Raw genomic sequence first — 23,095 nt, forward strand, 5'->3', positions numbered from 1 at the left:
GAAGCAAAAGGAGAAGAAATTATTTTTACTGCTCTTCCAGTAAAACTGAACAAACAAAAGAAGAAAACATCAAAACCAGACGATAAATGTTCCCTTTTTTCATTTTTTATTATTTTATATAAATAATCATCTTTTTGAACATCTTGCATTACAAAGTAAATGTGCAAAAAAAAGTCAAAACCATAAAAAGCTGATCAAGAGCAGAGAGACGGACATGATGCAGGCTTTTATTGTGAAGGTCCAGAGCTTCCTGCAGCTGTAGTGTTTCAATAATTCACAGACGGGGATGAAGAGAAGGAGGTGGTTCTGGTTCATTATTAAAGGAAGTGAATGGATCCATGATCACAACGGAACACCAGAACCCGACCCTATCAGAACCGGGCTCAGAAAGTACCGCGCCGTCCGGCTTAACGTCCAGTCAGTAGTTTAAAACATTCATCAGTCAGGCCGCTGCTTCCACGACTCAAACCGTGGGGTCCACAGAACCGGGTCGGCAGAACCGGGTCAGAACCAGTCCTAAATGGGGCTGAGCGTCTGGCGCTGGTACTGGCTCAGCTCCGGGTGCCACACGTCCACGATGAAGATCAGGCGGTAGCTGTCGGCGTCCTGCCACACCTCATGCTCAAAGGAGTCGTCAAAGATCAGGACCTTCCCCTCCTCCCACTCCCTGCCAACAGGAAGTGGACGGTGATGTCACAGGAAGTGGTTTAAACTTTGGCTCTGTGGCTCCAGCAGCAGAGACTCACCTGGTCTGGTCGGTGCAGCGGATCCTGCAGCCCGGCGCCGGGATGACGAGGCCCAGGTGCATCCGCAGCCTGCAGTTGGTGGGTCCAGTATGAGGCCAGACGTGAGTCCCAGGCTGCATCACCGAGAACTTTATCTAGGCCGGCGGCGACAGGAAGTGAGGAAAAGGTAAAGAAAACTCTTTTAACTCTGAGATTATTAGCAGCAAAGCTATAAGACACCAAGCAGGATGATTGGTTGGAGGGAACAGAGAAGAGGTTCTGGTTCTGGTTCTGGTCGGGTACCTGTCCTCTCTTGCAGCCAGTCGCTTCAGGGAACCGCTCCATCAGGGCGCAGGTCTTCGGGACGCCCTGGCAGGCGTTTCCTACCCGTTTCCCTGGAGACACAGATCAACATCAGTCAGCCGAGGTCCGACCAGAACTCTGGCTCGGTTCTGGTAACCGGGTCAGCACCTTGCTGCCACAGCGTGTACTGGCCCCACTCTCCTTTCTCCCTCAGGTTCTCCTCCTCAGGAAGGAAGCGGCCCCGGCTGCGGTCCATCACCGCCAGCGCTTCGTCCCGGATCGTCTTCCAGTTCCGCTCCAGCATCTGGACAGATCAGGTTCCCGATCAGAACCGGCCCCGAGCGGTCCAGTACGCATCGTCACGGCAACGTACCCGGACCAGGTCGACGTATCCCGTCTCCTGCGGCGTCCACCAGGGCTGAGCCTTCAGTCCCTCCACGTTGTAGAGCGAGCGCTGCCACACGGAGGCGAAGTGCCCTCGCTGGTGACCCCGCTCGTACCACTGGTACGCCTGCAGACAGACCGGGCCGTTCAGTCAGAACCAGCACACCCAGAACCAACAGAGGAACTAATCCTGACTCCTGATTGGACCAAACCAGCCCGACTGCTTCCAGGTCTGACCCAGTTCATGGGTTCATGTCCCTTTAACTCTATCAGTGGATGAATGAATGAATCAGAAAGCGCCACCTTGTGGCCAGCTCACAGAACTGGATACATCTAACCTTTAAAATCCAGAAAAAAATAAAATCCAAAAAACACAAAATATTAAATACAATCCAGATATAAAATAATAAAGAATCAAAATAAAAATTAAATAATAATTTAATAAAATCCTAATAGATTCCAGTGCAAACCAATAATCCCAATAACATCCTACAAATAAATTAAATTAAATCAATTCCAATAGATTCTAAATAATATATTTTTGGGAATTTTAGTTACATAACTCCACTTTTTTCTTGAAACTCCCTTAAATATCAATAAAAACTTTTCTAAAATACATTAATAATACCTGAGAAATTAACTGAAAATGTGCAGATTGTTATGGGGAACACCGCCATCTGGTGGACAAACAGGGACGTTACATCATTTAGAGAAACGCTCCAGCAGAAATGTTTAAAGTTTTGTGACTTTTTCTTTTTTGGACATTTTAGGCCAATTTAATAACATTTATGTTAAATAAGTGAAAACATGAGCAGGAGAAAATGTTCCTCAGTTCTGAAAATGCAGCTCTGTTCATGAAACAGTTTTAACTAATAGCTGATGTGTTTAATATTTCCTGATTAATAACTGATATTGATCTGTTTCTCCAGTCACTCACGCTGTCGTCTCCGACTCGCTGCAGAGCGTCTCCCAGGTGGAAGTAAAACCTGCCGTCGTCGGTTCCCGGCTCGCCGGACTCCAAGCCTTCCTGCAGAAACGGGGTGGGGAGGGGCGATGATCATGCCTCATCAATAATCAATAATCAATAATGCAGCAAAGCTGGACTAAAGCTGCCTAACCCACCCTGAGGTACGGGATGCTCTCTGCGATCTTGTTTTCCGCCTTCAGGATGAAGCCGTAGTGAACCTTGGCAAACCCGTTGCTAGGGGCAACGGCGAGGACCTGGTGGGCGGGGCAAACGACACGCAGCCAATCAGCAGGGAGCTTAAAACCCGAAACACGAACGTCTGAGCGAACCGACGCACCTCTTCGTAAACCTTCTTAGCGCCTTTGTTGTCGCCTAGCAACAGGTGGGCGACGCCCAGGTCGTTCCTCAGGCCGACGTCGTCGGGGAAAGCGTTGACGAGTTTCTGCAGCGTCGCCAGCGACCCCCGCATCCGACCTGGGAGCAACGCAACATGAACTTTGACCCCAGGGTCCGGCCTCCTCATGCAGATCAAAGTGGATTGAAATTTATTTGGTCTGAGTGGCAAGAAGAGATTCTACTTCCTGTTCCTGATTTTAGGCCTGAGAGGAACTTGGACCTGCTGAGAGGTTCTTACCAAAACCAGGAACGGACTAAAACATGCAGGATGCCGACGAAGGGCCCGCCAGGACACCACTGTTTTAGAGCCCCAACATATGAAACCCGGTACCGGTCCGACCCGGGCCTGTTCTGACCCGGTACCGGTCCGACCCGGGCCTGTTCTGACCCGGGCCTGTTCTGACCCGGTACCGGTCCGACCCGGGCCTGTTCTGACCCGGTACCGGTCCGACCCGGTCGTGTCGGTGTTGTTACCCAGGAACTGCTGCCTCTCGGCCCGTCTCTTCAGCGCCGCCCTCAGCAGGTCAGAGGTCACGTCGGGCAGCTCTGCGGCCTCTCCGTACGTGTTGATGGCGCTCTGCAGCAGGTCGTTGCTGCGCAGTTTGTCCGCCAGATCATCCTGCACCTGCCGGGACGACACCGTGTTACGGACCAGAACCGGACCCGGCGCCGCGCCGCCCTTCCCGGACCCTACCTGGGCCTTCCCGTAGCGAGCGCGGGGGCTCAGAGGATGCTGCTGGACCAGAGAATCAAACGCCTTCAGGGCCAGGTCCAGGTTGCCCTGAGGAAGAGGAGGAGGAGGAAGAGTTTGGTCAGCTGAGCGTGGATCATCCAGGAAGAGGAAATGTCTCCCGGTCGTTTCCTCTACCTTCTTCCTCAGCCTCTCCGCCGCATCGATCTCTGATTTGATGCTTTTATCGATTTTGTTCAGCAGTTTGGGTTTCTTCTTCTTTGCTGGAGGACCAACAGAACAACGGATGAAATAAAACCACAGAAGAAGATTTAATGTTTTTATTTTTACCTTTGTCCTTCTGCTCCTCGGCCGCTTTCTCTGCTGCGCCTGACCCACAGAACCAAACCAGAGGTCAAAGGTCAAACAAACAAACCGGACTTTATTCTAACGTGGAGCTGGTCACGGTCGGCTGGGTGGCTCCGTGCAAAAGTCTTAAACCAGCGGCGAGTTCTCACCGTCGGCTGCCTGCCTGCTCTCTGTGGGTCGGGTCGACCCAGTCTGGGGTTCTGGTTCTGCTTTAGGAGGTTTCTCTGCTTCTGTAAATCAGAAACTTGTCAGTCACTGAACTGAAACAACAAACAGAATATTTTATTAATAATGTTGATTTTTTCCCACCTGCTTCCTGGGAGAGTTTGGAGCTGGTCTGGTACCGACCCGATTCCCCTACAGAACAACAGCAGGACTCGTTATCACAGCTTCACGTAGAGAAATGTGAAAATAAATAAATTAAACAAATATTTAAAGTAAAATAGAAATTAAAAATACAACAAATAAATTTAAGACAAATTGATTTAAATAGATTCGAGCTAAAAAATATGTAAAAATATTTCACCTCTTCGTTTCTATGAAAAAGTAAAATTGTATTTTATAATGATTAAATAAAATTGTTGAATTTCTTAAATAATTTTGTTATTTAATGTAAATGAACTAAAAGTCCCTCCAGGTGTTTGTAACTTCAGCTTCAGCTGATTTAGTTTCTCATCATTTATGAGACGCTTGACCACCAGGGGGCAGCAAACACAACAATCAGTCTAACTGTGACCAGAACCAGAACCGGGTCTCGGGTTGGACCCACCTTCAGTCTCCTCCGGCTGGTTCTCCTCCACCAGAACTGGACCAGGAAACATATTAGGTCAGAATCAGAACCACTGAATGATCAGCAGCAGGTGGGGGAGGGACTCACCTCCTGTGGTGTCGATGGAGCCGGGCTCCTCCTCTGGAACAAACACAGACTGATTAGAACCTGACAGGACGGCTCTGGTTCTGGTACTGGTTCTGGTACTGACCGTAGCGCTGTCCGGGTTCTGTCGGGTCGTCTGCAGAACAAACAGCAGGTTCATAAAGATCCACAGACTCTGGACAGGAAACAGGAAGCTGCAGACTCACCTGGAACAAAATGGCTGTCGTCCAGCGGCGGCAGAGGAACGGCAGCTGCAGAGGAAACAACAATGGTCAGACTGCGGATCAAACCCGGATCTCTGGCCTGGCCCGGTTCTGGAAGAGGTCCGATACATGCAGCCGAGCCGGTAATGGACCGGCTGATTCAGAGACACATTGGATCACAGGGGGGAGGAGAAGAAAGGGGGAAGTGTGTCCTAAAGACGGCTAATATGGAGCTAAGCAGTGCTAACGAATTAGCCAGCGAGGCTAAAGGTGGAAAAAAGCTGCTTTAAAACTTGGAAACGTTTTGATCTGCAGCGTGGATCAATGGAGGATCTTTCATGCAGTGGTAGCCATGCATCCGCTAATGAGCTAAAGCTCTATTAGCATAGCTGATGAGCTAATGCTCTATTAGCATAGCTGTTGAGCTAATGCTCTATTAGCATAGCTGATGAGCTAATGCTCTATTAGCATAGCTGATGAGCTAATGCGCTATTAGCATAGCTCATGTTTTGTTTACTACTGTAGCCCTTTTATTTTGAAGACATTTAGTGATCTTAACTTCCCCTAAATTACCTTTACTAAACTGTTAGCCTCCTCACAACACATGGTGGGTCTGAACATGACTGAAATCAGAACTTTAGCATTAGCTTCAGCTAAACACCATGCATGTCTAACCTTCTAGCATTGGTTCTGCTAGTACAATGTAGATATAGGGCTTTAGCATTAGTTTTTGCTAAATACCATGTGTGTACAGAGCTTTGCCATAGTGGAGCTAATGTTCGTGTTGCTAACTGCTCTGGTGCATCACCACTGAAAGCCCCAGTATGACCCGGTAAATGTCAGCAGTAAAACCTGGTTCTGTTTAGTATTCTTTCCACTGGTTCTGAGTCACAGCTGCAGCTGGACCGGCGCCAGGCGCCAACTGAGTTAGTCATCCCTCACATGCAGCAGCCGCTCAGCGGAACCAACCTTGGATTTCAGACTCCACGTCCTGAGATCCAGGGGCTGCAGCAGACACACAGCGTTACCGTCGTCATGCCAACAGGCAGCAGGTGAGCAGTGAGTCAGAAACATGAGTTATTTCAGCTAAATTATCCTGATTGTTGGGTTTAATCCTCTGACCCTGCTGCTGCAGAGAGAGGACAGGTGTCCATGTCCCACCTGATGTCTCCTCGGCTCCAGGACCGTCCTCCTCTGGTTCTGGAGCTCTCTGGGTCGGCGTTTCCACCTCAGGCTTACTGGTTTTTTCTAACAACAAAAACACATCAGCAGCTTGTTTATTCTGGGATCAGAGTCACTTAAATCCTCTTTGGTTCTGATTCTGACCCTCAGGTTGAACTCCCATCTGATTGGCTCACCAATCCAGAGCAGAAGTGTACCTAATAAAGTGGCCACTAACATCCAGCTAAATGATCCCATCAGACCTCACCTGTTCTCTCCTCAGGTGACCCCACCCCCACCCCCACCCCCCTTTGGTGCTGCTGCTGCTCCCGCCCTGTTGCCAACCCAAAGACAGGGCTGGAGAAACGTTTCAATCGGACCCAATGACCCAGGAAGCCGGTTCCCCATCAGAACCGTCCAGGAAGCCGGTTCCCCATCAGAACCGTCCAGGAAGCCGGTTCCCCATCAGAACCGTCCAGGAAGCCGGTTCCCCATCAGAACCGTCCAGGAAACCGGTTCCCCATCAGAACCCAACCCCAGAGCAGAACCTTAAAGGTAAAGATCAGATCCAGTTAAAACCCACTGAGGTTTGGGTGTGAATACTTTTACAGGCTCCAGGACCTGTGAGCAGCGCCCCCTTCAGGTTGATTATTGAACAATGGGAATCGATAAATTATTTTTTCTTTATTACAAGAAAAAATAAATACTTTCTCTTTCTTGGTGTCATTTTTATAACTTAGCAGCTGATTAGAATAGCTGAAGTAATATCTGACCTTTGACCTCAAATCTCTGTTGGAGAAATGGAGGAAGTTCAAACTAGCTCTTCCAGCCATCATATCGACTACGCCAACATCTTTCTAACCGTCCTGCCAGACGGGTTTAAAGAGGAGAGGCAAAAACAAAGGAGCAGGATTAGCAGATGTGATGATGTCATCCAGGATGTGATGATGTCATCCAGGATGTGTGGAGCTTTATCTCTGATGTCTGGATATTAAGCATTGAGCATGTCAGGGAGTCTCCATTCAGTGGAAAATTCAGATTGGGTGCAAGACTGACTGCTACTGGAGATCCTTCCAGCAACGTTTCCTTTTGGCAGAAATGTAGAATTTAAATAAATGGAAAAAGGAGCTTCAACCGAAGCCAAAACATTTTCACTGTTTTATTAAAGTACAGACATGAAATACATGAAATCAGAAGAGAAACCTGCAGAGTGTCTGACTGATGTGGTTTTCAGGCACCAGGAGGAACCAGAGGATCATCAACTGAACTCCAAACATTTCACTACAAACTCAAAACATTCAAGAATAAAATGGATGAAATAAAACTGATATTTAAAGATAAAACAGAAATGAAGTCAAACCAAAGCAATCCTAAAAACAACCACACAGAAACATGAGGTCATATCTTTATATTAAATGTATGAAGTTTATAATAAACTAAAGTTTTTACCTGTAGTATGTTCTAGTTACAGAGTTAAGATGTTTTTTATTGATTGTTTAAAGACATAAAACTGACAAAAGTTGCCATGATTACAAGTTGAATGTTTGTGAACCAGCAGTAAGAGGGTGGAGCTTCTGAAGCAGAGTCTGTTTCTATAGCGCCCCCTGCTGGTCCCCCATGTAAACAATCATTTACACAACAGCAGTATTCAAACACTGCTGGGGTCTTCTCCACTCGGCCCTTCCAGATGTTTTATACAGCGGTGGACAAACTTCTGCTAATAGGGGAGCTAATTTTTAGCTTAGCATTTTAGCTAACTTTGAAAACATTTTCATTTACTTGGTTTTAAAAATTTTCAGTTGAATAAAGTTTGACATCTGTGTAGAAGTACTTTTTCTTTAGCATTAGCTTCTGTTACATACCATGATAGTGGCTTAGCGCTCCACTACCGCTCTAGGGTTAGCGCAGCTAACGTTTTAGTTAGCAGCTCCTACCCCTGGCTTTATGGAACATTTTTTTAGAGGTACAACACTTCGTTGCAACCATGGGTCAACTTTTTCAGATGTTTCCTAACGTCTTTGAGATCCAAAGATTCAACTTTTTTTCTTTGGTAATTAAGACATCAAAATCTCTCGTTCTTCAACTGGCCCAAACTGGGACCAGAAGAGCAATCTGGGAAGGCCTGTACAGTTTTTAGGAGAAAAATCCAGAATTGAATAAAATTTAATATTTGTTATGATCACTTTTATGATTATCCTAATAAATCATCCAAAACACGCAACTATGGAGAAATATAAAGTGGCAAGGAGTTTCTGCATGGAGCACCAGCTGATATAAACCAAACACCAGAGTGGGGCTGATGGTAGAACGGTTGACTGGGTTTGAATCCCGACCTGGGGACCTTTCTGTACGTCTCCCTGTGGACGGGGAGCAAGACTGGCTGCGACTGGAGGACCTTCCAGCAGTACCCGGGGGTACTCTCCAGGTACCCGGGGGGGGTACTCTCCAGGTACCCGGGGGTACTACTCTCCAGGTACCCGGGGGTACTCTCCAGGTACCCGGGGGTAATCTCCAGGTACCCGGGGGTACTCTCCAGGTACCCGGGGGTACTACTCTCCAGGTACCCGGGGGTACTACTCTCCAGGTACCCGGGGGTACTACTCTCCAGGTACCCGGGGGTACTACTCTCCAGGTACCCGGGGGTACTACTCTCCAGGTACCCGGGGGTACTACTCTCCAGGTACCCGGGGGTACTCTCCAGGTACCCGGGGGTAATCTCCAGGTACCCGGGGGTACTCTCCAGGTACCCGGGGGTCCTACTCTCCAGGTACCCGGGGGTACTACTCTCCAGGTACCCGGGGGTACTACTCTCCAGGTACCCGGGGGTACTACTCTCCAGGTACCCGGGGGTACTACTCTCCAGGTACCCGGGGGTACTACTCTCCAGGTACCCGGGGGTACTCTGGCTCCCATGGCCCAAAATATGTTTATTCCAAGTTTCCTTTAGCTCTGCACATGCATGATTGGGTGTCCAATAACGGGTGACTTGTCTAAAGTGACGGTCCAATGACATTTTGAAATCTTCACTTAAAATAAAAGTATCTGATTCAACTTGCTAAAAGTTGGATACAGAGGAGAGCTGGTTTCATCCCCTGTACTAACCAGTGCAATTCTGTACTAGTTAAGTGTTGATCCATAGCTGCTTCGCTGTGACACACTAGGCAGCAAACATTGTACCTCTTGTAAAAGTCAGTACCAAGGTACGTCTTGGATTTCAGGTTCACCAGTTTATTCAACTCTGACAAGAAAATAAATGCACAAAACCCAATAACTCCCAAGTATCAACAGTATTTACACGGACTCAGCCACAGCGGTAGAAAACCCTTGTCCTTTTGGGTTCAATGCCTGCCTACCACCTGTCACCCCTCGGCTCGTATATTTGGGCCGACAGCCCAAATATAGAGACCAAACACAACCAACCCAACCCAGATAAACCTGATTTTTAAACCAGGAGTTCATCTGTTTCCCTGGACTATAGAGTTGGAGCACCGTCCATTCATCAGTCAGTTTTTAGTCCCATCAGCAACTATCTTGTCCCTCCTGATGGCTGCTGGAGCTAAAGCTTTGGAAGCATTGTACTTCCTCTCTGGAAGGTCTCGTCTCTTCATGTCGTTCTTTGTGGCATTTCGTTGCTTCTCCTTGGCCAACCTCTCTGCCTCCATCTTCTCCTGGAGGGCCTTCTCTCTAGCCAGCCGCTGTCTCTCCATCAGTTCCTTCTGTCTGGATTGTTTCTCCAACTTGTCCCTCTCCTGGTTCTCTCTTTCCTTCATCGTTTGTTCCCTCTCCTTCCTCACTGCCAGGTCTTTCTCTGATCTCTCCTTCTCTTGAGCCCAGTTAGGTCTTTCTCTAGCAATCCTCTCCCTCTCTTCCTTCTCTTTAGTCGCTCTGTCTATCTTTTCCTTTTCAGATTTTTCTTTGGCCATTCTTTCCCTTTCTTTAGCAATCCTCTCCAGTCTTTCTTTTTCAGCCTTGTCCTTGTCCAATTGTTCTTTTTCAGATTTCTCTTTGTCATTTTTTTCTTTTTCTAGTTGCTTCTTCTGTTTGGCGATTCTCTCTCTTTCCTTAATAAGTTGTTCCCTCTCTATTCTTTCTTTCTCTGCTTTCTCCTTAGAGACCCTTTCTCTTTGGATCCTCTCTTTCTCTAATCTTTCCTTCTCTGCTCTTCCTTGGCTTAATTTTTCTCTCTCCTTGATGAGGCGTTCCCTCTCGCTCCTCTCTTTTTCTGTCCTCTGTCGTTCCACTCGTTCTCTCGCTAGTCTCTCTTCCTCCAGTTTTTCCCTCGCTAGTCTCTCCTTCTCCAGTTTTTCCTTCGCTAGTCTCTCCTCCTCCAGTTTTTCCCTCGCTAGTCTATCCTCCTCCAGTTTTTCCCTGGCTAGTCTCTCCTTCTCCAATTTTTCCTTCGCTAGTCTCTCCTCCTCCAGTTTTTCCCTCGCTAGTCTCTCCTTCTCCAATTTTTCCTTCGCTAGTCTCTCCTTCTCCAGTTTTTCCCTGGCTAGTCTCTCCTTTTCCAGTTTTTCCCTCGCTAGTCTCTCCTTCTCCAATTTTTCCTTCGCTAGTCTCTCCTCCTCCAGTTTTTCCCTGGCTAGTCTCTCCTTCTCCAATTTTTCCTTCGCTAGTCTCTCCTCCTCCAGTTTTTCCCTGGCTAGTCTCTCCTTTTCCAGTTTTTCCCTCGCTAGTCTCTCCTTCTCCAGTTTTTCCCTGGCTAGTCTCTCCTTTTCCAGTTTTTCCCTCGCTAGTCTCTCCTTCTCCAATTTTTCCTTCGCTAGTCTCTCCTCCTCCAGTTTTTCCCTCGCTAGTCTCTCCTTCTCCAATTTTTCCTTCGCTAGTCTCTCCTTCTCCAGTTTTTCCCTGGCTAGTCTCTCCTTTTCCAGTTTTTCCCTCGCTAGTCTCTCCTTCTCCAATTTTTCCTTCGCTAGTCTCTCCTCCTCCAGTTTTTCCCTGGCTAGTCTCTCCTTCTCCAATTTTTCCTTCGCTAGTCTCTCCTCCTCCAGTTTTTCCTTCGCTAGTCTCTCCTTCTCCAATTTTTCCTTCGCTAGTCTCTCCTTCTCCAGTTTTTCCCTGGCTAGTCTCTCCTTTTCCAGTTTTTCCCTCGCTAGTCTCTCCTTCTCCAGTTTTTCCTTCGCTAGTCTCTCCTCCTCCAGTTTTTCCTTCGCTAGTCTCTCCTTCTCCAGTTTTTCCTTCGCTAGTCTCTCCTTCTCCAGTTTTTCCCTCGCTAGTCTCTCCTCCTCCAGTTTTTCCCTGGCTAGTCTCTCCTTCTCCAGTTTTTCCTTCGCTAGTCTCTCCTCCTCCAGTTTTTCCTTCGCTAGTCTCTCCTTCTCCAGTTTTTCCTTCGCTAGTCTCTCCTCCTCCAGTTTTTCCCTCGCTAGTCTCTCCTCCTCCAGTTTTTCCTTCGCTAGTCTCTCCTTCTCCGCCCTTTCCTTCTCTACCTTTTCTTTTTCTAGCCTTTCCTTCTCTACCTTTTCTTTTTCTAGCCTTTCCCTCTCCGCCTTTTCTTTTTCTAGCCTTTCCCTCTCCGCCTTTTCCCTTTCCAGCCTTTCCTTCTCCAGTCTTTCCCTCTCTGCCCTTTGCTCTTCTATCCTCCTCTCCTCTCTTAGTTGCTCCTGAGCTGCTTCCAGGTCCTTCATCTTCTGTGCCCAAGCTGCCTCCCTCTCCTGCTCCTCCTCAGCCAGGAGCGCCCTGATCTCAGCCAGCGCGATCCGAGCGATCCTCTTGGCCTCCATCTTCTCGTGGATCAGCCTGAGCTCCTCCCTCAGAGCCGAACGCAGCTTGACGCCTCGGACCAGAGGACCCGAAGTCTGAGCTGGAAGAGTTCAGCCGACCGGTTAGAAAGAATCCTCTTCCACAGACACAGCAACGGAGATGTGGAAGACACGTTAGTATTTATGGTTTCGACTGAAAACTAACATGAACTTGAGTCTTTTTGTTTGTTTTACTGATTGGAAACATGATACTCAAGGTGCCTCTTGTCATCACAATATAACCATGCTCATATCACTAAGGACTGCTGGCTAAGTGTTCAAACCTTAAAGTTAATAAGATATTCAGCCTGTTGCAGGAATCATCTCTAGTTTGATCTCATCTTCCTAGAAGACATTGTCTCATAACCTTGTCCTTCAACCCTTCCAAACAGTCGACTGGCTCTGTCATGACCTTTAACCTGCTACAGCCTGCAACAATTAGGATCAATTAGTGATGCTAATTATTTCATGGGAATCATCCATTACAGTTAATGAAAGCCAAGCATCAACATTTTCACATGCTGGTTTCCAGGAGGCAGTAGATTTCAGTACCTTTGGTTTGGTTCGTTTCAGCCTCTCCTGAAGTTTCTCCTGGTGCTGAGAGCAGAAACAACTCGTCAAACTGCTGAGGTCATCTACATTTACCGTCATGCTGAACACGAGCCACCCAACACTCACTGAAGGTGAGTGAAAGGCATTCTGGGAGATAACCTTCGTATGTCCAAAGATTAACAACAGATCAGAATGTTAACCGTTCTGCTTTCAGCATGAACAGCTCATCATTAAACATACCGAGCGGCAAAACAACAAAACCATCCGACTTAATGCATGACAGGAACTCCATGCAGATCAGGAACCATCATGAACATTTCCTGACAGCGATCCATCAAGACATCAGCTGACGATCAGAATAAGCCACGTTCAGCCCAACTGGTGACCAATCTGCAACTGTCAGCCCAACTGGTGACCAATCTGCAACTGTCAGCCCAACTGGTGACCAATCTGCAACTGTCAGCCCAACTGGTGACCAATCGGTAACTGTCAGCCCAACTGGTGACCAATCGGTAACTGTCAGCCCAACTGGTGACCAATCGGTAACTGTCAGCCCAACTGGTGACCAATCGGCAACTTTCAGCCCAACTGGTGACCAATCTGCAACTGTCAGCCCAACGGGTGACCAGTTGGGTAGAAAGTCAAAACTCCTCTCTCTGTGTAACCAGTAAACTCACCAGGACCAAAACCATTCAGCAGATTTCGGTGCAGCCATTCATTAAAACTGAACTGAATCCTGACAAAACAATCAACTCCAAACTCCAGGATGTTAAATATGGCAAGCCGTTAGACTCACAATCCTTTTTCTACAAACACTTAATGAAACATTGGTTAGTTTACTGTTAAACAAGTAAAAATAAAGCATTAAATTTTGGTGTTTAGTTAAAACTGTCACTAAATGTTAAACTGCTGTCAGGCTCAACAGTTAATAAACTCCATCGTTACCTCTGCTCCTCCCTCTCTTCTTCTTCTCCTCCTCTACGGCGTTCAGAAACAGAAACACGCATCAGGTGAGCGCAGCGCTCCAGACAGAACCAAACCCAGCCAACCGTACCTGTTCTCATCCGCTCAGAGCTTCCTCCGAACCTCCTCTGACCTGAGGGCAGAGAGCTGCGGCTTTAGCTCACAACACAGGAAGAAACAGCAGCCGATGAAGTTCAGGGAGGTTAAAGGTCACGGGTTTCAGGTTTAATAAACAAGGTTAACCTTATTGAAGCCCAGTGGAAACACACCAAACATGCTCTTCATAGAAACGTCTGATGATGTCATTCAGGCGAGACACTAAAAAAACCTGCAGATTTTACTGACATGATGCAGGAAGAGACGTTAACGCCTGAAACTGATTAAAGAGGCGGATCGTGTTCAAGCAGCCAACCAATCAGAACGCAGCAACATGTGCATTAATTTAAAAACAGGAAAACATGTTGATTTGATCTTGATGAGCAGAAGATCTTAATGTTAATACTGTTGACTAAAAAGTATTTCTGATTTGTTTCTCATAATTTTAAAACTTTTTTCAGGTAATATTGCCTCTTTATTTTTCTAATATTAAGACTTTAGTCTAAAATTATTAAAATTCAAATATTATTGTTATAATTCTTAGCCAGGTCTGTCGTACCGAAACAACAAATTCTATACATTATTTTTCTAATTTAATAGTAACTCAATAAATAAAATAATAAATCATAAAATCATGTGACATTATGCGGTTATATGACATAAAACGTTGCAAACTTTTAATTTTAGCTAAAATATAAATGATTTTTCTTTCTAATCAGCTTGTATGAAGAAAAAAACTGGTTATAATATTAAAAGTGACCAAATAAAACAGTTTTCATCTCTTCCTCTTCCGTTCTCCTTGTTTGTTGTATTTGTCTCCAGAACCCAGTCCGCCCAGTCCTCCCAGTCCGGTCCTGCAGTGGGAACTGGAGCTCTGACTCGGACATGTTGGATCTGGTTCTACGCCGTCAGACCGCCTGCTTTCTGTTCTACTGGTTCTGCAGGTCCAGAATGACCCCTTTGACCTCCACATCATCAGTGGAGGCCTCCCGCCCTTCCTCCTCCTCCTCCTCCTCACCTCGCTGTGCGGGGGGAGAAACTACATCATAAAGGAAGGTGAAGAAGCCATAGATCCAATCAGAGCCCTCCTCTGCTAAAATGTTCAGAACCTCCTCCAGCGACTCGGCGTTGGCGCTACGGCCGCCATCTTTGGTCAGGCCTGACGAGAGAGAGGGAGAGAAAAGGAGGGAGGACGGGATGGAGGGGAAGATGGAGGACTGGAAGTAAGGAGGAGATGAAGAAAAGAAAACGGCAGGATGGAGAAAAGGACGACTGGAACGAAACCAGGATGAAAAAATAAAGAAATGATGAATGAGGGAGAAAGATCGAAAGTTAAAGATGATCCAGAAACATCAGGAAAACATTTTCTCTCAGTCTCGTCTCGTCAGCTGAGCCGGTAAAAACGGCGCCCTCTGCTGGTCACAGACATACTTCACCTTCCTCTCATCAGCTGCAGCTTCTGGGGACAGAAGAGCTGCAGAGACTCAACCTCAGAACAACTAGACGTCACCGGACCGTAAAACAGTCAGTTCAGCTGGACCGGACCGGACCGGACCGGACTGGACTAGACCGGACTGGACCGGACCAGACTGTACTGGACTGGACTGGACCAGACCGGAGTGTACTGGACCGGACCGGATCGGACTGGACCGGACTGTACTGGACCGGACTGGACTGGACCGGACCGGACTGGACCAGACCGAGTGTACTGGACCGGACCGGATCGGACTGGACCAGACCGAAAAATCTTCAACCTGCTGTTTTAACTTTTTCTCAGTGTCCATTTTATTTGTTGTTTTATTCATTTTGGATGTTTAAAATCTGTTAAATTAAAAGTTATACTTTATCAATCTTTGAGAATCTGTTCTTATTATTCATTATTACCATTATATTAATTGAAAATGGTTTGAAAACAACATTCTCCTTCATGGCAGTGATGATATTATCGGTGTTTGCACAGCCGTGATATTAGTGATCAATTTAATCATTTTCATTGATTGTTATCAATAATTGGTGAATCTCCAGTCCAGTCAGCCTCCAACTTTCACTGCAGTAAAACCCAAACCTCATCAGCAACGACAGAAACACTGGAGGACGTTCGACCAGCCGGTGCTGTTAGTCTATGCAGGATGAGCTCAGGGGTTAAAGGTCACCAGGTGACCCAGGCCTTCATGTAAACCACATCAGTCGATTAGGAAGGAGGAAATGGACTTGCCGAGCAGAACTTTGGCGTCCTCCACGTCGAAGTCTCCGTCTCCGTCCGTGTCGTAGGCGGCTAGTTTTCCTGAGGAAGAGGAGTTTCCACAGTGGGACGGAGGTCAGGATGAAGGCTTTCACATTAAATCAGTTAAACAGTTTAACTTCCTGACTGTCAGAAGATCCAAGCCTGTTCAGTTAGCATGTATGCTAACCGCTCAATCTGAGATCAGCAAAGGATTTAAAGCAGATCATTTACGACTCCGTCAGCCTGAGGTGGCTATGCTAACTAGCCTTAGCATTCCTGGCAGGCTCTGCTATCAGGGAGAAGCTGCAGCATAGCAGAGAGAAGGGGTAAGGTTGGAAGAAGCACATATACAAGCATGATAGGCAGCAGTAAGACCCGCCTCCTGGCTCTGATTGGCTGTTTTATTAATAACAGGTAGAAAACGGTTAAAGTTTGAACCAGGTGAGGCTAAAACTCATTTGTGGAGTTCTGAGTATATTTACAGAGAAAGAAGGTTTATTTATAGAAATGTTTTCATTTTGTAGAGTTTTGGCTTCATTGTTGCTCCGACTGTCGTTCTTTCAGCATGTTGACTTTTAACTCCAGTTAACGATTAACTGATGATAAATCAGCTGGTTACTTCAATAATTAATCCATTAATTATTTCAGGCCTGGTTGAATATAAATTCTCTTTTTCATATTTTTCAAGTATAAACAGTTGGAAATCCTGAATGATTTTCCACCTGCTGCTCTGTAACATAAAACCAGTTTATATCTTCATGCTGCTCTTCGTTTGCACCGGAAACTTTCAGAGTGAAAACTAACAGATCTGAGGATGAAACTGACGATCAGTTTGTGAGTTGATGAAGTTGTGAGATGAAACTGCAGCTTTCTAAGCACAAACATGGATATTTTAACAGTTTGAGACGTTTTTCTCCATGCGAGATGTGAAGTTTGACTGGCTGCTGATGACAGACGGAAAACGTTAAAGAGTCATGAGATCAAAGGAAATGAAAGAGAGGAAGGATGTGGTGAGGATGACTGCGGTCATCCGTCAGCCTGAACCTTCAGCGAGACGGCAGCAACCACAGAGTCAGAACCAGGTCAAACCGGGCTGAACCGGGTCAAACCGGGCTGAACCGGGCCGTTCAGAACCTGCTGGCTGCAGAGAGGAAGCTGAGGTTTCTTGATGCAGACAGGCTGGAGCAGTCTGCCTCCAGAGCCGCTCAGTTCCTCTTATTTCAGTCAGACTAAACCGCAGTGAGACGTTTCGGAGTGACGGCGGTTCCACTTTGTGAGCGCTACGCTAACCCGCTAACTGAGCCCTGCAGGAACCAGGCTGAGGGAAAACGGGGAGAAACACTTTCATACCTTGCAGAACTTCAGAAAAGTTCATACGAAACTCCTGCGCCCTCGCTGCATGCAGAGGAAGAGGAGGAGGGATGAAGGCAGAGGAGCAGAGGGGTTAGAGACGTCACAGAGCAGCGGCTCGGCCCCGTGTGGCGGCCATCTTACCTAGGACTCTGTCGTAGTCCACGATGTCGAAGTAGAAGACGGCCACGGAGCTCCAGACACCCAGCAGAGCCACGACCACCAGCCAGGTGAACATGGAGAACCTCGGACCGCCGTCCGCCGCGCCGGGTCCGGCTTCGGCCCGCTTCCCGTTCTTATGCTCCACAGGAGCCGGCCGGCCATCTGCACACATCACCAGCAAACAAAATCACAAATCTACTGATTTATCTTCTGTGAACCTATATACACCTCGGTGGATTTAGCCCCGCCTTCGAGGCGCAGCTCCTCCCCCTCTCAGCTCCTTCAGACTAGTCAGCAGCAATTAGCAAACCGCTGGTGGAGCTGCTGAGCTCATGACAGGAGCTACTGCTCAGACAGCGCTGGTAAAAACATTAAAGGGTTAATAGACACACGGAGGCTGGAAAACACATAAAATAACAAACATACTTTTCTGTCATAGTTTGGTTTTTCCTTCATCTGATGAATCAACAGATTTTCTCTGAGCTTTAAAGGGAATCAAACCCAAACATCAGAAAAACTAAACATCTTTATTCATTTTCATTAACCTGAGATGTTTTTCTGATTCCCTGCAAACCTCAAAGCTTCAGACACAAACTGAGCCAAACTTTATTCTAATGAGGCCATAAAATCAGATTCTGCAGTCGACCTGTGAAATAATACAGAAACCCAGTGAAGCTCAAACTTAATGGAGTCAATAAATGTCCAGTAAACCTGATTTTATTAACTGGGACCAGATATTTACGTCCCGAACCGGTCAGACTCCAGCTGGACGCTGCAGCCTGACCGGTTTAGCTTCCTTTACCAAAACGTTCACCGATAAAGTGACCCACATCCTGATCTTATTGATCAACATTAACCAAAAACACACAGCAGTTTCCAAAGAATGAGGAAGTAGACGGTTTCCTCATGAGGCAAACATGTCAGAACCTTTCAATGTTTCAGATCTACTGTCACAATCAATCATCTACAGCAGATCAATCGCTTTTCCTGATCAATAATGATTTCCTTCAGAGGTTTGTGACCTGATGAAGTTTAAAATGATTCTTTATCAGAGGGACGTTTTGTAACGATGGAACTAAAAACGTTTATAACTCTGAGTTTCTGTAAACTCGGTTCTGACCCGATTGGTTCCTGCTGTGGCTCAGATTCAGGATCTTCAGAATAAAAGCTCAGGCTAACCTGGAGTTTAAAATCATTCCTGGCGTTCTGATTGGTTGCTGGTGTCCATGTGACCCCACCCAGTACCAATAGAGACGGTTGTTTGTTCTGGACCAGAACTCCAACAGAACCAGTAGTTTTGGTGGAACTGGAGTCAAACAGAAATCCGATCTGGAAACATGAATATAGAAGCAGCATTCCCACCTAACTGGACCAACTGGTTCCAGTTTGGCTGTTATTTCCGGTTTCCTGTTTGGACTGGTTGAAATGCTAACTGGAGGCGGGCTCATGGAGACCAACAGCCAATCAGAAAGCTTAAAACTCCTGATCCAGTTTCACTTCTAACCTGCTGATAAGAACCAGCTGGACTGGTACCAGTGGTCGTTTATCACTGGTTCTTTCTGGTCCACTGACCAGAACACAGAGAAATGGACCAGAACCGGTCCTCTACTGGACCAGAACCCAAACTGCTGCCAGGAGGACCTGGGTCGGGTTGCCCGTCCGGTTGGACCAGGAATAGAGAGAGCAGCTGTTCAGGACCGAAATATCTGCAGCTGATACCAGCAGCTGTCCGTTTAGACTCCTACGGGTCAGAACCAGCACTGGTTCTGACAGGAACCCAGTTAGAAGAAAAGGACCAGAACCAGAACCAGAGCATGCTGAGGCTCACCGGGTTCCCAGGCCGACGCCTCCTCCACCGGACCGACCTGCTCCTCGTTAACGCCTCCTAAACGAGCCCATCAGTCAGACCCAAACCCAACAGAACCAGAACCAGAACCTGCTTCAGCTGCCAGGCCTACCCATCTCCTGAAACACCTCCCGATCTTCCTCCTCCTCCTCTTCCTCAGCGTGGATCTCCTCCACAGGAGGCTGGGAGGAGGCGCAGCGCTGCATGGCCCACCAAGCAGAACGGGTCGGACCAGAACAGAACCAGAACCACACAGATCCTCCAGCTACCTGGAGCTCAGAGAGCTGCTGATGAAGAGGGAAAAGCTCCTCCTCTTCCTCCAACAACAGCTCTGAGATCACAAAGCAGCAGAACCCGAGCCAGAACCCGGTCCGGAACCTGACCCGGTTTATTATTAGAGCTGACAAAACCCAGAGACGCTCCAGGAGAGCCTGGGATGCCGCAGAGCGACCTTGAGTCCGATTCTCCTCCTCTGTCCGTCGCTTAACAACAGAAAACAATCAAAATAAAGAGAAATTAAATAAAAAACAGACAAAAGAAAATAAATTTAACTCAAATAAAGAAATGAAATGAAGAGAAAAAATAAATGAAACTTTAAATAAAAATTTAAACTAAAATCAAATATAAAATAAAATAAATACAGACAAAAAGAAAAGATTTTAAATTTAAAAAAAGAAATAAAGAGACAAAAATAAAAATTAAAGAGTCAGAAAGAATTCAGTTCTGCTAAAGAACCAGAACATTTTACTGGTTCTGGACTCGACCCAACAGGTCAAAGGTAAAGAACATGGTATTTATGCAATATACAGGAAATAATCCTGAGTAGGTTCAAAATTATACATACACCCCCTAAAACTAAAGTATTTCATTATGTCATTAACCGAAAACTACATCCGGTACCAGCTGGTACCAAACAGCACCAGCTGGTACCAAACAGCACCAGCTGGTACCAAACAGCACCAGCTGGTACCAAACAGCACCAGCTGGTACCGGATTTATGTTTGTAAACAACAGAGCTGAGATGAACTTCAACCCCTAAAGTAAAAATAACTGAAGTTAAAGACAGAAATCAACCAGCGACACCTACAGCTTCCTGTGTGACCTCTGACCTCCAGCCTGGTTGGGGCCATGCAGTCTGAGTTGGTCACCTGGTCACAGGTGAGATCTGTGGAGTGACAGGATGTTCCCTGTGTAAATGAGCTGCAGCTCAAACACATTCTGCTTGTTTTTAGCTTTTAGCATCGATAGCAGGAGGGAATGCAACCTGATGACCTCCTCAGGTCAACCTGAGGAGGTCATCAGGAAGAGGTCAACCTGAGGAGGTCATCAGGAAGAGGTCAACCTGAGGAGGTCATCCCAGGAAAAACTGCCCCCCCCCAAAACACCAAATCAAGTCAAAAATACTTCATTTATCTCTCATATAACCCAAGTATCGTCAGTGAGTTTTTGTGCTAGCAGATCCAGATCCAGGGAGCAGAGGTGATGCTCCATCAGCTCAGCTACTCCACCTCTGTGTCGCTCCTCCTTAAATCTCTGCCTGCCTGCATGGTTAATATTTCCTGAGTATTGAATTATTTAATGTTTAAAGTGAGCGTGTTTCTGGAAGCACTTCAGACGCAGTGAAGCTTTTCAGAGAATCACAGGAAACAGAGTCCTAACAAACATGACTGAGGGTCAACAACCTCTCCGGACACGTTAACAGTAACGCATCTGCTTTTTCCTCCATTATTAAAACAATCCGCATCATTACTCAGATTATTAACACAAAACATCCTTTAAAAATACACAACATCCAGCAGAGACTGCGAACATCCAGCTTAGCCTCTGTTAGCAGCCTAAACACAGCTGGTAGCTGCGCTAGCTTAGCGTCTAAACTGACTCCATTCGAAACTCTGGTCATTTTAGAAACTCTCCTTCATGGTTAAAATAAAAATAAAAAATTGAAATTATGACTGAAAAACTATAGCACAAAACACCCAGAAGAATTCGGCGTTACTGGCATCAACACATTTAGATACTTCTATTTATTTTCTGAAGTTTTTAAGCTGTTCTGATCGCGAATTAGGAGGTAGTTTTAGCATTAAAAACAATAATCTAAACCTAAGAAAGGGAGAACTGAAAGCCGAAATAAAGTGATTCATAAGTATATGGACACTATCAGGTTAATATGTTTGTTTTTTTCTGTAATCACTTCAATAGAAATTTTTTTTTTAAATCTCCAAGTTCTCTAATGAAGTTTCGCTTGAAGGAGCGTCTCGAGCGCAGAGTAGAAAAAAAACATAACCAACCTCTTTTATTGTGAGTTTTTGAATTTTTCTTCTGCGCCATTTCTTCCTGAGTTCCCCGCTGTTTGCCTCCAGCTGAGCAGTAACAACATACACCTCCAACCCGCAGGAAAGTCGTCTGTAACCGGACTGAAGCTGCGGCTTTTCTGCCTCTCAGTGATGAAACGACCAGTTCCCCAAAAATCTCCTCTTCACTTGGATTCCAGCAAAGCCGAAGTCCATGGTAACCGTGAGTGAATTCGGTCCGACCAATCAGAGTGCCAGAAACAACAGGGAGGCGGGTGTTAGGGCGGGTTCTCCTCTGGGCTGACCAATCAGATTGCGAGGCAGCTTCCCAGTGTCGCCTAGTTTCTTTGGAAAGGAGGGAAAACGTGGCAGAAGGAAGAGAGGAGTTTTAAACATCTGGGGCGGAGAATCCTATTAATGATCACACACTGGTGCCTCCATTAAAAAATATTTTAATTACAAGTAAGAAAAAAAACAACAAATAAAAAACCCCAGCATTAATTTAAGTAGAATGTATAAATTATTTTGACCTGACCTTTTTTACGTTTATTAGCTGTTATATAAATAAGACATCTCATATCTTTATTAAGAGCTTTATTTTAAGGTCATGCTTTCCTCAACTGTCTCACGTTACCTTATTTCCGTTTAAAGTTAATAAATCAAATAACATTCGGACAGAAGAATATTGATTATAATGTACCGATAAGAAATTTTAACTAAATAAATTTTTAAAATATGCTTTTCCATCAAACATAAAATGTTGTACTTACATATTATATTCGCATGAGGGCGCTATTGTAAAATCCCATGTAAAAAAAATCCCCGTGAACAAATTCTGACTCTTTATTTCACAGGTGTCAAACTCCAGACCTGCAGGGCCACCGTACTGCCCTGTAACCTTTAGATGAGCCCCTGCTGCTTCACCTGAACAGAACAATGAGGTCATTAAGGTTCTGGAGAACCGATCCAAATGAAACCGTTTGATTCCACAACCCACCATGTAGAACCCACCATGTAGAACCCACCATGTAGAACCCACCATGTAGAACCCACCATGTAGAACCCATCATGTAGAACCCATCATGTAGAACCCACCATGTAGAACCCACCATGTAGAACCCACCATGTAGAACCCATCATGTAGAACCCACCATGTAGAACCCATCATGTAGAACCCACCATGTAGAACCCATCATGTAGAACCCGCCATGTAGAACCCACCATGTAGAACCCACCATGTAGAACCCATCATGTAGAACCCATCATGTAGAACCCACCATGTAGAACCCACCATGTAGAACCCACCATGTAGAACCCATCATGTAGAACCCACCATGTAGAACCCATCATGTAGAACCCACCATGTAGAACCCATCATGTAGAACCCACCATGTAGAACCCACCATGTAGAACCCACCATGTAGAACCCACCATGTAGAACCCATCATGTAGAACCCACCATGTAGAACCCATCATGTAGAACCCATCATGTAGAACCCACCATGTAGAACCCACCATGTAGAACCCACCATGTAGAACCCACCATGTAGAACCCACCATGTAGAACTCACCATGTAGAACCCACCATGTAGAACCCACCATGTAGAACTCACCATGTAGAACCCACCATGTAGAACCCACCATGTAGAACCCATCATGTAGAACCCACCATGTAGAACCCATTATGTAGAACCCATCATGTAGAACCCACCATGTAGAACCCATCGTGTAGAACCCACCATGTAGAACCCATCATGTAGAACCCACCATGTAGAACCCACCATGTAGAACCCACCATGCACAGGGAGAACATGCAGACTC

General features: G+C 46.2%; 1 protein-coding gene across 18 annotated transcripts; it reads right to left on the reverse strand.

Moving 5' to 3' along the window:
• Nucleotides 1-73: 73 nt before the first annotated feature.
• LOC122824385 (aspartyl/asparaginyl beta-hydroxylase-like) lies at nucleotides 74-21,503 on the reverse strand. 18 transcript variants are annotated; one of them, XM_044105004.1, is made up of 28 exons: nucleotides 19,096-19,283; nucleotides 18,966-19,022; nucleotides 17,120-17,299; nucleotides 16,976-17,020; nucleotides 15,617-15,685; nucleotides 13,397-13,438; nucleotides 13,288-13,320; nucleotides 12,343-12,387; nucleotides 6,053-6,139; nucleotides 5,861-5,896; nucleotides 4,895-4,939; nucleotides 4,795-4,824; nucleotides 4,692-4,724; nucleotides 4,584-4,619; nucleotides 4,124-4,171; nucleotides 3,964-4,044; nucleotides 3,797-3,835; nucleotides 3,644-3,729; nucleotides 3,470-3,556; nucleotides 3,250-3,400; nucleotides 2,717-2,853; nucleotides 2,535-2,633; nucleotides 2,350-2,439; nucleotides 1,402-1,539; nucleotides 1,197-1,332; nucleotides 1,029-1,120; nucleotides 747-880; nucleotides 74-667 (listed from the first exon to the last, which is right to left on the reverse strand). In XM_044105004.1, exons 1-28 carry the CDS (start codon nucleotides 19,187-19,189, stop codon nucleotides 517-519), a joined length of 2,301 nt encoding a protein of 766 aa, XP_043960939.1. In that variant the 5' UTR covers nucleotides 19,190-19,283; the 3' UTR covers nucleotides 74-516. The 18 variants fall into 18 exon arrangements, with proteins under 18 accessions (XP_043960939.1, XP_043960942.1, XP_043960938.1 ...); XM_044105007.1 differs by lacking the exon at nucleotides 5,861-5,896 and having other exon boundaries at nucleotides 19,096-19,281; XM_044105003.1 differs by lacking the exons at nucleotides 12,343-12,387; nucleotides 13,288-13,320; nucleotides 13,397-13,438 and adding an exon at nucleotides 14,420-14,560.
• Nucleotides 21,504-23,095: the final 1,592 nt, after the last annotated feature.

Source organism: Gambusia affinis, linkage group LG21, assembly GCF_019740435.1.
Source record: "Gambusia affinis linkage group LG21, SWU_Gaff_1.0, whole genome shotgun sequence".
NCBI lineage: Eukaryota > Metazoa > Chordata > Actinopteri > Cyprinodontiformes > Poeciliidae > Gambusia > Gambusia affinis.

What these genes read in the sequence shown, in the direction of transcription:
- LOC122824385 (XM_044105002.1), bottom strand. Translation starts at nt 19,189, where the DNA reads ATGCAGCGCTGCGCCTCCTCCCAGCCTCCTGTGGAGGAGATCCACGCT. An exon ending in GGAGGTGTTTCAGGAGATGG is followed by an intron (nt 19,023 to 19,095) that starts GTAGGCCTGGCA and finishes GGGCTCGTTTAG; the next exon opens with GAGGCGTTAACGAGGAGCAG. An exon ending in GAAGAGAGGGAGGAGCAGAG is followed by an intron (nt 12,388 to 13,287) that starts GTAACGATGGAG and finishes TTCTGCTCTCAG; the next exon opens with CACCAGGAGAAACTTCAGGA.